Source organism: Apodemus sylvaticus, chromosome 14 (assembly GCF_947179515.1).
Source record: "Apodemus sylvaticus chromosome 14, mApoSyl1.1, whole genome shotgun sequence".
In the NCBI taxonomy this organism is placed as follows: domain Eukaryota; kingdom Metazoa; phylum Chordata; class Mammalia; order Rodentia; family Muridae; genus Apodemus; species Apodemus sylvaticus.
In genome coordinates, this window is record NC_067485.1 from 80636486 (window position 1) to 80650142 (window position 13657).

General features: G+C 37.3%; 1 protein-coding gene across 1 annotated transcript in view; it reads left to right on the top strand.

The window, feature by feature from the left end:
- LOC127664606 (ankyrin repeat domain-containing protein 26-like) overlaps window positions 1-13657 on the top strand; it is a 50321-nt gene that overhangs the window by 13056 nt on the left and 23608 nt on the right. Inside the window, exons 5-8 of the mRNA XM_052156647.1 lie at window positions 693-726; window positions 1032-1164; window positions 5742-5940; window positions 11393-11471. Coding sequence (XP_052012607.1) covers window positions 693-726; window positions 1032-1164; window positions 5742-5940; window positions 11393-11471 — 445 coding nt within the window. The remainder of the gene's footprint in view (window positions 1-692; window positions 727-1031; window positions 1165-5741; window positions 5941-11392; window positions 11472-13657) is intronic.

The following is a 13657-nucleotide window of genomic DNA, read 5'->3' on the forward strand; positions in this document are numbered from 1 at the left end:
ATTTACAGCAAGTCCAATGCTTAGAACAATGCACAGCAATTACATAGGAAGGCCTAAGAACAGCTAAGCCTTTCCATTCTTAAAGGTATTTGACACATATAAAGAGCACAGTGGTGTTAATAAGGCAGGTTTTACTAAATATGAGACTCCGTTTTGCTGAGAATGACATTGGAAATGTTGGTATATTTACCTCTATGAAACAAAGCATACTATATTATATTGTCCCCTTATCTTAACTGTTACAATACTTGATCAAAATTTATTATTTTAAAAATTATTAATATCGTCATCATTATTTTAAAATGATGCAAATGTTTGTGCTTGTATTTGAGTATGCACACATGAGTGCAGGTGGCTGAAGAATGCACAGGCATTGTATGTCTCTGGATCTGGAGTTAGTTGGTTATGAGTCACACAGCATGGGTTCTGGCTGTTGAGCTCAACTCCTGTGCAGAAGCAGTATCTGCTGTTAATTGGAGCCGTGTCTCCAGTTGTAATTTCCATCTTTTATGATTTTACTAGTGGTATAAATTGTATATCAATGTTCCTCTTCTTGTCTACAGCTTCTTTCCTTTGCAGAAAATCATTTTATTTGTAATACCTGGTAAGTTTTATGGATAGGGAAAATAAACATTTTTTGTGTTTTATTTTACAAGTTTAATATTCATCTGAAAGTATTTCATTTTTTGTAGGTCTTCAAAGAAAACTTCCAATGAAAAAGAAGAGGTATGCAAAAATTAATTTCAAATCATATTTATTAAGATACAGTATAAAAATCAAAGTAATACATAATAAATGGACTTAGAAATATAGTATAAAATAAAATAAAACTTAAGATTCTTTTGTTATATTCAAATATTTCTTTCCAAAATAGTTTTAAAAGTCACCAATAGTAAAGGTGTCTTTCCTTTCAAAATCTGGTCTTTCAGAAGCATTTTGCTTGTTACTTATGTAAAACACGGGTCTCTTCTTTATAGTGTATGGGGTACCCAACATGACAATATCTGAAATTGCTATTATTCATTTTATAGGTCAAAGAACAAGGAAATCATATGCTTGACCTTAAGGAACTAATATCATGTGAGGGAAACTCAAAGGACTGTGAGCAGTACAGTTGTGACACTATTTTGCATTTTATTGAAGAGCTCATGAGGCAGAGAAAAGGTAGGAGTTCTGCATGCAGCCCCTGTGTGTGCTATTGATGAGGGTGAATTGCCCAAACATAGGCATGCTTGATATCAACGAACAGAAAACTAGTCTCAGCAGAAGCTGCCAGCAAGCCTTCAGAGCTTCAGTGAGCGAGCTTGACACCATGGCCTTGGGGTTGTTACATTAGACTCATGTGTTTCAACAAAATGGAACAGGCCAGTCAGCCAATACATTAAATTGGTGGGGTGTGCCTTTTTGTTACTTCTTTTTGGTTTGTTTGATTTTTTTGGGGAGGGAGCGTGATTTTCTTTCTCTCTCTCTCTCTCTCTCTCTCTCTCTCTCTCTCTCTCTCTCTCTCTCTCTCTCTCTCTCTCCTTCCTTCCTTTCTTTCTCTCTCTCTCTTTCTTTTTCTTTTATTATTTGTATTTTCCTTAATTTTTTATTAGATATTTTCTATATTTACATTTCAAATGTTACTCCTTTTCCAGGTCTCCCCTCTGAAACCCCCTATCCCATCCCCCTCCCTCTGTGCATTAACTTACCACTCCCAGTTCCTCTCCTGGAATTCCCCTACACTGGGGCAATGAGCCTTCACAGGTCCAAAGGCCTCTCTTCTCATTGATGTCTTACCAGGCTATCCTTTGCTACTCATGTGGCTGGAGCCATGGGTCCCCTCCTTGTGTACTCTTTGGTTGGTGGTTAAGTCCCTGGGAGCTTTGGGGGTGCTGGCTGGTTCATATTGTTCTTCCTCCTGTGGGGCTGTAAAACCCTTCAGCTCCTTGGTTCCTTTCTCTAGCTCCTCCATTGGGGACCCTGTGCTCAGTTCAATGGTTGACTGAGAGCATCCCCCTCTGTACTTGTCAGGCACTGGCAGGGCCTCTCATGAGACAGATACATCAGGCTCCTGTCAGCTAACACTTGGTGGCATCCACAATAGTGTCTGGATTTGGTAACTGTATATGGGTGGATCCCCAGGTGGGGCAGTCTCTGGATGGTCTTTCCTTCCGTCTCCGCTCCACTCTTTGTCTTTGTATTTCCCCTCATGGATATTTTGTACCTATTCTAAGGAGGACCAAAGGATCCACACTTTGGTCTTCCATCTTATTAAGCTGCATATGGTCTCTGAATTATATCTTGGGTATTCCGCGCTTCTGGGATAATATTCATTTATCACTTAGTGCATGCAATGTGTTTTCTTTTGTAATTGGATTACCTCACTCAGGATATTTTCTAGTTCCATCCATTTGCCTAAGAAATTCATGAATTTATTGTTTTTATAGCTGCTTCTTCATGTGACTGGAGGATTGACGCAGCTCTCTGGAGTCACTTTGGTAAAGGATGCTGAATCCTTTCATGATGACTCTGCCATATGATATTTTGAGTAGACACTCTTAGACTACTGCTCTTGTTTTATTGGCTCCTCTCTTCTACTTGGTATTAGCATTGTCTTCTAAAATTCAAAAAAATATTTTATTTTTATTAAGTGTGTGAGTGTGTGTGTGTGTGTGTGTGTGAGTGTGTGTGTGTGTGTAACTAGGTGTGAGCATCGCTTTGTATGCACAGACTGAAGGAGAAGTTGAGGTATCCTGCTCTAAGATTATCCTCCTAATTCCTTGAGATGGTATCTCACTGAGTTTGAAGGTAGGTTGGCACATGAGCACCAATGGTCTTGTCTGCAGCTCTCAAAGGCTGGGCTTACAAGCACATGTGTAGTCATATGTGTTTTCTGTATGGAGGTTTGGTCTCAGGTTCTCATGCTTGTGCAGCCAACACCCATATACACTTAGCTAGCTCCCTTAAGGTTGATGGATCTAATTTTTAATCTGCTAAGATGTTTTACAGTATTATGGAGTGTGCGTGTTAATGTATTTTTGTATGTGTGTTTGTATGCACATGCATGCATGTATGTATATCTATGTGTGTGTGCCTGTAATGCATCTTCCTAAATTGCTCTCAACCTCATTTCTTTTGAAAGAGCAACTCTCACTGATGTCAAAGCTAATCAATTCAGTTAGGTTGGCAGTCCAGTGAGCTCCAGGTATCCTCCTGTCTATGCCTCCCATGCATTAAGATGACAGAATGTACCATCATGCATAGCTTAAAAAAGGAACACAACAACAAAACAAAACAAAACAAAACACACCCCCAAACCTGCTAAGTTATGGGTACTGGAGTTCAAATTCAATTTAGAATAGCTTGCATAGCAAACACTTTAATGACTGAGAAATCTTGTCATTCCTCATCATTTCAAATCATGTCACAACATTGTGTAAGCTTAGATTTTTTAATATGTACATTAATACAGCTTATCAATCACTTCAATAAACTTTCTAGCCCACCATCCAAAGGCAGGGGAAAAATTGGAAATAGGACAAGTGGTATGTGTACCTGTTTAAAAGTAGGTCTTTGGATGGTGATTCTAATCTCCTTACTCAGGATAACATCAGACAAGTTCAGTAGTCTCTGGATACCAACAGGGCAGTACAAAAGTGTCACCAAACAAGAGTCAGCAATGGTGGCACAATTCAGCAGAAGATACTAGGCCTCCCCTGAGTTGGCATAAGTCAGCAGGGGCTAGGAATAAGTCAGACCAGCTGGAATGCCAGGAGTTTTCTGCCTTGTCTCTTTCAGCAAGAGAAGATCAGTATAGAGGCAATACCAAAGCAGAGTTGCATAGCTAGCTATGCAAGCTCCTTAAAACTGTCTTTGTCTTCTACTTATAATCTCTCCAAACATGACTTGACCTCCCTTGGGTCTTGCTTCAGCAAAACACCATGTGAGTTTGTATCATATGACAAAACCAGAAAGTCACACTTCAACATTTTAAATATACACAAATATTTTCTTTCTCACAAAACATAACTTTCCAACACACTGGTTGAGTGCAGGTTGTACCAATACTCTAAAGAGTTGTTAAGACCGATTTTGTGTGCTTGCTGTACCATATATTTTGGTAAAGATTCATAAAAATTATGAGAAGCCACTTAATATAGAGAGAAATTTATTGAAAGCAAAAGCTGCCCCTGTAGGATTTATCCACATATGGCATTTTCCTCACAGTTGTATGAGCCTTGAGCTTACCATAGTGGCACCCAGTAATGCCATGAAATGTGATCAGTTTATATTATGCATCTTCACATTTATTTATATTCTTGCCTTATGCAACATTTTATAGCTTAAGTTTTTTAAATTTAAATTAATACCCATATCTGTGTCCTTATAGTAATGTAAGTTTTTTTTAATTTAAATTAATACCCATATCTGTGTGTCCATATAATAATAAAGGAAAACTATTTAAGTATGACACATGACCTCATGACATTCATATATGTATTTTATTATTCTATTTTTATTTATTATTTATCAACACTTATATGTAACTAATATGTGCTTAATATATTTAACTATGTTTATGATTTTGTTTTATCTTATTTGATGTCAAAACTTAGTTTCATTTCTTTATCATTTTAGTCTGTAATAATGATTTTATCTTTCTTCTCCATTCCATTCTATACAGTTTTCTGAATTCTATATATGCATTATATATTTCTTATAATCAGTTTGGTCCTTCTTTTGTAGTTTGTATAATTATTAGGTAAACCACAACAAATGCACCCAGCATATTGTTTTTTCTCCATTCCTAAAGCATGCCAATGCTTTTTGCTAACTATGGTCCTGTAAATTATTCCTTGTTTACTCTAGCCTATGGGAAGACATGCCCTTTTCCTGGCATTGTGTGAACACTGGTGGTCTCCTCTAATTGTGTGGGATGTTGTGTCCCTCAGCCCCAGGATATTTCCTGGAATTCCCATGTTGTTATGTGCTCTATAGTATGTTTCAGACGGCCTAGTAACATGCCCAGAGCATCCCCTCTTCTTTGTGTCTATTTTCCAGACTTCTGGCCTGTGATTTCTGGCTGCTTTCTTCACCAAATAGCTTATCTGCACAGCTCCAGGAGTCTAGGAGAGTCAGAATAGCTTTGTCCTCATCATATTCTAACCTAGTCTGTACTATCTCAGCACAGAGATAGAAAATTGGGATAATATCATCAAACTATTTTAGTGTTTATTAGCTAACAATTTATGTCATGTCTGAAGCATATAATCTTCAGTTTCTAAAACATGTTTTTTTCTGATTTGTGTTGTTTGAGGTTGGAATCAAAATCAGTACTTTTTACTTGACCTTGTTTAGATTTAGAGGGCAGTAGCATCTCCACTTCTAGTCTGCTGTTGAATACTGGCAATGTGCCTCTTCACACTCTGACCAACTACTTCTTGTTCTTACTTCATGCCTACTCATCCCTTCCACTAGGGCATATTCCTGCATGCTTATTCAACATTAAAACTTTGTTTGACTTCAGTATCATCTGAGTCTGTAATATCTGGTTTTATGTCTTTTTTTGTCTTCTCTACTAGTTCTTAAACTAAACACCTTAACTGTCTTCTTTTCATATCTTCAGAATGTACCATGTCTTCCACTGTGTGGGTCCTCAGGATACATTTCTACAGTGCATCATGTTTAGGTAAAACTCTAGTCTGTTTTATTTATCAAAAATGCTGCTGTACTGTAATTGTGCTTTTTCTCTAATACAGATATAAATTCTGAGATCCTAGTGAAAATCTGGGGTGCAGTTTATACATATAAAAGATCAATAGACTTTGAAAAACATAACTGTGAACTAATTGAAGAAGATTGTGAACGTATAAGTAATGAAATTATTGCACTGCGAGAGGAGTGGTCTCAACTAGAGATTGAAAATGCTGAACTGCAAGATGAGCTATGCAGTTTGAGGTAGGATGTCCCAATTTTAGAGAAATATTTTAACTGTTTTCATTAGAACATAAATAGAACATTTGTAGTTTGTCACTAACTTTGTAAGTGTTCTGAAAGGGAAGAACTTTTCATATTTGGGTTTTATTATTATTACTTTTGATAGATATCTTTATGTAGTCTAGGGAAACCCCAAATTTGTGATCTTCTGGCCTCAGTTGTTTGATTTTGGGGTGACTGGTTGGGTGCTTCAATTGTTAAGTGGGAGAATTGTTAGCCTTGTAGAATGTGAAAATAATTAAATTACAAATATCATTATTACTATTTCCATAATTATGTACATATGCGTATATGAGATATATGTATGTGTCCCATGCAATCACACTCTTGATATCTACAGAGAAACCTCATTTTCATGAGGCATCAATTAAAGTTTTAAAAAATATTTTACAATTATGCTACAAAGAATACACTTTCTTAAAAGCTTCTCTAAATATTGAATTATTTTTATTTGAATACAAATTTGAATATATTCTTTAATATTGATTCCTTTAGCTAAAGGATGTAAATCATATTAAAGGACTTGGCTGATATAATTGTTCCAAACAAAATTTATATTAATTTCAAATTTCACCGATGGAATATGAAACAATAGTTTTCTTAATTAAGACAAATTCTTTTAATATTATATTGCTTTATAGTGAACCAAGAATTTTAAATAAAGTAGTAAAGTATCACCCTTCCATAGAGATAAACTTAGATCTTATTTCATTCTCATATGCACAAGGCAAATATATGATTTCTAAATAGATTATTCAACATTAATTCACAGAAAAAATTCAAATTTGTATGTTGAGAGACATTTGATACTTTGTAATTGATTACTAAATTTATCAAGTAAATTGTATGATTTATATAATTGATAGAGTAAATTGAAAGAAAATAAAATAGAAATAAAAAATTGTAAGAATGCATTTGAGATGATCTGTATGATGTTGGATTCTAATAATGAACAAAATGCTTGAACATATTTTAACATTCTTTATTCCTTTGTGAAACATCCTTGTGGCTAATTATATTTTATGAAGATTATAGTTTAGTTGTATAAAATTTATAAACTTTAGTGAACAGAATAACTTGAAACCTAATATTTTTATTAATTTTTTTGGTAATTTTAGATAAGATATTGTAATTATTCATTCTCTACCCCACTGGTTCTTCTCAACCTGTGTGTTGTTACTAAGTTAGGGGTTAAATGACCCTTTCACAGGTGTCATATAAGACCCTTAGGAAATATTTACATTGCAAAACATATAATACATTGAAAGATATACATTACAATACACAAAATAGCAAAATTACAATCATGAAGTAGAAATAAAAGTAATTTTCTACTCGGGGTCACTACAATAGCAGTAACTATATTAAAGGGTCACAGTATTAGGAAGTTTAGAATTTAGGACCTGCCCAGCCAGAGGCCCATGCTCCTTCCAATTTGCACCTGTTCCCAGAGCTGAGCCTGTGCTCTGGATTCCCACCCATTCAGGCCCCACCCAGATGCAGCTTGACCCCAAGGAGTTCTGACACATCCAGGATCAGAGAATCCCAGGATCACTGTAGCAGTTATTTATAAAAAGTACTGCACAACCAGGCCTTTGCACCAGTCCTTCCATGTATCCGGTATAGAGTGACCCTCAAACTTGAATAGTTAACCAAATATATTTATATATAAGAAAGTTCCAATTTCATAATGCCAATTTACAATGATAAAGTTCTGTCCCAATATTTCTAACCTCTCAGTACAGGAGAAACCCATCTGACACCATCTGGATCTGTGCATCCCCTCCTGCACTCCCTCGTGCAGCTCCCATGCTCCTTCTCTTTCTAACCCTCCTTTTCTTAGCTCCTCCTCCTCCTCTCTCCCCTGTCATCTCTGGCCTCTCACAGCCTCAATGTGAATGGATAGGAAATATCTTGCATCAAATCACAGGTTTCAAGAAGGCACAGGCTCTGGTCAGAGACAGTGAGGCCAGTTAACACCAGAGATAACCAGATGGCAAGAGGCAAGCACAAGAACATAAGTAACAGAAACCAATACTACTTAGCAACATCAGAACCCAGTTCTTCCACCACATCAAGCCATGGATACCCCAACACACCTGAAAAGCAATATTCAGATCTAAATTCTCATCTCATGAAAATGATAGAAGTCTTGAGAAGGCCATAAATTACTCCCTTAAAGAAATATAAGAGAACACAGGTAAACAAGTAGAAGTCCTTAAAGAGGAAACACATTAATCCCTGAAACAAATACAGGAAAACACAAGCAGATAAAGAAAGTGAACAAAACTGCCTCATAGTTTGAGGAACTGCAGTTGTAGGTATTTCCTACCATTTCCCACCATAGATGTGAAAATACTACTGCATGAGAACTGATGTTAATTGACTAGAGAATATTGATTCCACTTTGCTATTTTCATATCAGTGCTTGTGATGCCTCCCATAGTCTTATCTGCTACGTTCTGCTTAAGCTGGGAGATACTGAGTGTAATGTAACATGATCATTCCAGCCAAGCAGTACTAAGAACATAACCTATGCATTATTACAAATGTACAAAATGGCTTGTTCAATGTAATTTGTGAACATACATGATGTAGTGTGATGTGTTCAGGGCCTCAAGCTCCTCATATTCTGCCACTTTCAGTAGTATGGTAAAGGACTCAGTGAAACTTATGTAAACTTACTGTCATACCACCTAGAGGATGATCAGTTGCAATCATATTAATGCACAACACAGTTATTGTATGTAGCTCACATTGTGATGAGTATTCTTTGAAGGCTTTTATTCAAAGTTGTTCATTTGAGTTGGAAACTTCATGTTCATTTTCAAATGAAAAATTCAACAACACAAATATGACCTTATATGAGCCCCAGTACTTAATGTGTGTTTAAACCATAGTAAAAATGCATATATAAACAAAAGTCACAACAAAATGGAATTTCCTGCTTATCAAACTTGGCAAATTTATTCAGGGACTGTGCAGTAGTCCTTGACTATGTGTCTTTAAATATCACTGAATTACCTGGATGAAGTGACATGAAGCATTATGGACAATGGCATTCCTACTACAGTTGATGTGACATTAGAGGTGTAGTTTACATAGCCACAGCAACATGCAAATGAAGTGCTGGCTGTGTTCTAATTCAACATCAGCACAATATGCAGGGTAGACATTTTGATTCATAATGAAACAAAAGTTATTTTTCCTGGTTCTTTACAAAAGGTCATTGGGGTTCACAGTGCATGAGACATTCACTTCATCATGTTGGGCAAGTCAATGGAATGGTAAAGCTTTAAAACACTAAAACATGGTGACTATATGAAATTTAAACTATAGCACTCTTCTTTTGACCCCCCCCAGAAGCTTGTGGCTATCTGACAATGCAAAATTTGCTTAGTCCAAGTTCAAAGGCCAAATAGATAATCTTAATAGTTTCTACATTACTCATAATGCCATTTTTCTCTGACACTAAAGTCCAATTCCTTTCATAAATTATGAAAATTACATAGGTTTTTATGTCAATTACCTAATATATACCAAAAGATAATAATAGGAAAATATTAATGAATATTATACCAAGTACAGCCTGAAACCCAGCAGGACAAACATAAAAAACATACCCACAGTCTGTGGTACATGGTGGTGCCACATACACTCCACCAGGATTGGGAAGCCCTGCCTCTGCAGTGCCATATAGTACATGTGGTCTGATTTTGGGCCAGTTCCATTCATTTACTGGTACTTCCATCACTTAAAATCTTCTATTTCTGACATCTGCAACATCCTATTACTTCTTTGCATCTTGACAATTTAGGTGTTACCTTCACTCCTTTACACATAAACCACTCAGACATTCTGTATATGGACTTTAACAGATTCACATCGTCTTGTCTAACTGGCGTTTCTATGCAATACTGCTTTATCGCACCATTGCCAAGTTATGCTTGCATTTTGACATACACTGCAAGACTATCACCAGAATGGTTACTACTTAGTGATTTTGCAGCTTAAGTAACACCCAGGCCTGTGGACACAGGGCAGCCAAACTTCCAGACTCAAATCCCCATCTGGCTTTTAGTAGGAGAGTATAACTGAGGCTGTATTCAAGGTTGAGAGTCACTGCTATCCTAAAGAATGCATTCCCTCTTTGTTTTCATTTTATGCATGTACTTTTGAAGTTTGGGCCTGTCTCAAAGGCAGCCCTGTTAATGCAAAGTACTCTAAGCTGTTTTCAGGGTTGATGAGCCTTTTACTTTGCTAGCCATCTTGTCAAAAGTTTGTCTATTTCCACCAGGATGATGTCACATTTCTAAATAACCTGTATACTTTTCAACTCACTTGGTTGCCCTAAGCAAAGTTAAAACCATGAGCATTAACAATGTGATAGCACAAAGTATAATGACTTCTGGAATATTTCCTCCACTAAATAAACTTACTGACTACTTTTAAATTCCATATCACTGAGATTTTCAGGGATGGATACAGATTATAGGACAGAATCTAATGTGTATGGCCTTGGGCCAACTCTGTAGAAGAGTTCTTTATTCCACCTGCAAGCTCATGATCTGCATTCATGTAAGTGAGTTTTCTGGTCTCATGAACTCATGCAAGAGTGATTCATTAGTCCAGCCTTATTTTGAGCCAAATGTAAACCACAGTTCCCACGTTTTCCAAATGCCCACTATTCAAGTCTCCAAAGTCTAAGAAACACATTGGCAGTATCATTACAGAAGTGATTAAATGACTCCATTTCCTTTTTAATCACTTCCCTCACTATGGAGGTGATCGCTCAGAAGTCAGCTTGATAGAGAAAAATATATCGGCTCAGCATTTCAGAGAATCTCTAGTCTATCATGTCAGGAAAGACCTGAGGGCAGTGTTTTGTTTTTGCAACAGGAACACAGGGCACAGTCTACCTAGTGCTTCTTTTAGTTGCATGAGGTACTTTATGAACACGCAAACTGCGTCATGATCTTGGGACATGAGGGTCACTCACAGAGGTCTATAATGTAAGCACTGTGCTGAATAGCTCTAGTGTTTTCAAGGAAAGAATGAAGAAAGAGAAATTGCATCATTCATAGTAATTACACACTTTTGAAATCAGGAAACATTCTGGTCTTAGTTACTTAAAATTCATAGTTTGTTGGTGGGTGGTACTCACTCAATGTGTGTATGCTTTGTATGTGTGAAAGTTTGATATGCACTAAGACAAAAAAAGAAAATGCATATTTCTTCAAATTACATCTAAAGTTTATAGAGACAAAGGGGCACAGAGAGAGTGATAGTTTCCAAATCACTATCTTTCAAATTTTTCAGAATTTGTGTAATCATTTGAATGTTTCTTCAGAAACTAATTTGGTATTTTCCAATGTGGCCAGTTATGCACAATCATTTTAAAACATATTTTTAGGGCCACCCTTGAAAGTTTAGAATTAAATGATGCAGCAAGCCTCCAAGCAGAGGAGAATGAAGAGCTTTCAAGAACCCCGGTAAGTATAGACTTATGAAGTCCATTTTGTTTTAATTCTCTAATACTTGAAAGAAATTTTCCTGTGTTCAGAAACAGCATATAACCACATTTTAGGAGAGTCAGATATTCTCCCTGTTCAAATATTTGATAGCTTCACATTGTTACTATTTGTTAGTAATTATAGGAGTCAGGTTAATTGTCTGCCCATGAGGTAGTGCAGTAGTAGGTTCTCCACTAAGGATAGGATATATTTAGTCACAGGTTCTTGGCTCAGACAACAGTTCATGGTATGGGTTTAACATATAAAAGGGGCCTTACATCCAATTAGAAAACAGTAGATTAAGAGTCTTTTTTACCACCAGTGATGGCTGGCAATGGTAGTCATAGTTGCAGGCAGCAGGGTTCATATCTACATATGTGTTGATTTCTTTTCTCCTCTAGCAGCTTCTAGCACTATGAAAGCTAGCTAAGGGGAATAATGTTTCCAGGTTATATTGTAGATTCCCACATGTTATAGCTCAAGGAGTGAGGTCTCCAGGAATAATTTCTTTCCATCAGGTTTTAGAGGGTAACCAAGAGCATTAGGAAGTACCTGAATATCGTATGACCTCGCTTGTCAAAAACTGTAGAAGAAGAAAACCATTCCTGGGATAGCATTTATTACCACTGCGGTATTGAATAGGGCCAGCATCACCCCATTGTAGAAACGCTTTTTTCACTCATTTTATACATGTGTATATGAATAGTCTTTAGAAAGCTTCTATAGTATCAGGTCTCCATATGACATTTTGAAAGATCTTTAGTATTTGTTATTTTATTTTTATATTATTTTATTTATTTGCATTTCAAATGTTATTCCTCTTCCTGGGAGCCCCTCCACAAACACCCCACCTTTTTCCCCTACCGTTTTAACCTCTAATTGTGCTCCCACACCAACTCATCCATTCCTACATCATCCCTTTAGCATCTTGATTCTCTAGGGCATCAAGCATTCACAAGAACAAGCACATCCCCTCCCACTGAGGCCAGACAAGGCAATCCTGTAGCAGGGACCATGGACCAACCCTTGTATGCTCTTTGGTTGGTTGCTTAGTTGTTGGGAGCTCTGAGGTATCCAGTTATTGGATACTGTTATTTATCCTATGGGGTTGCAATACCCTTTACCTCCTTCAGTCCTTTCCCTCACTCTTTCCATAGGGTTCCCCATGCCCAGGCCAATGGTTTGGTGTAAGTATTTGTATCTGTCTCAGTCAGGTGTTGGTAGAGCTTCTCAGAGTACACCCATGCCAGGCTTCTTCCACATCTTGGTTTCAGCAACAGAGTTAGGGATTTGACATCTGTATATGGTATAAATCCCAAGTTGAGGTGGTCTCTGCATGGCCTTTACTTCAGTCTCTGCTCCAGTGTTGTCCCTGCATTTCCATTAGACAGGAACAATCCTGGGACCATATTTTGAGATGGGTAGATTGCCAAATCCTTCAACTCGGGACATGTCTATCTACTGGAGGTGGTCTCTTCAGGTTCCATTTCCACGCTGTTGGTCATTTTGACTAAAGACCTCCCCGTTAGGACCGGGTACCCTCTCACACCCTTGGTGTTTTTATTTTCTATGAGAAATGAAAGAGAAAGGAGGCAAGCCTAAAGAGACTTGAGGTGGGAAGTCCAGGCTAGTAGTGTGGATTGGCTTGAACTCATATTTTCAGTCACTCAGTGCCAGTTGTGGACAGGATACCTGAGTGATGCATATTCTGCCAGAGAAAGGCATGGCTTCTTCCTTCACCAGCAGGTGCTATTAGGGGTGAGTTAGATGAGAACATGTCTTGATGAAATGAATAATGTACCAAGAAGAGAGTTGGCAAAGCCATTTTTTTTTTGTGTGTGTATGTCTTAGGCTTTCTATTGCTGGGAACAGATTCCATGATATAAAGGACAAAATTGATTTGTGACTAGCTTATAGGTTCAGAGGTCCAGTACAATACCAAGACAGGAAGCATTTTAGTTTTTAGGCAGGCATAGTGCTGGAGAATGAACTAAGAGTTCTCCATCATGATCCAACCTCTGTCAATAGATTGGCATTCTCAGGAAGGTAGGAGAAAGCACTCTTCAGAAATGGGTGGAGCTTCAAAGCCCACTGCCACAGTGGGGTACTTCCTGCAACAACACCACACCTACTCTCAGCAGGCCTTATCTCTTAAGAGTGTCTCT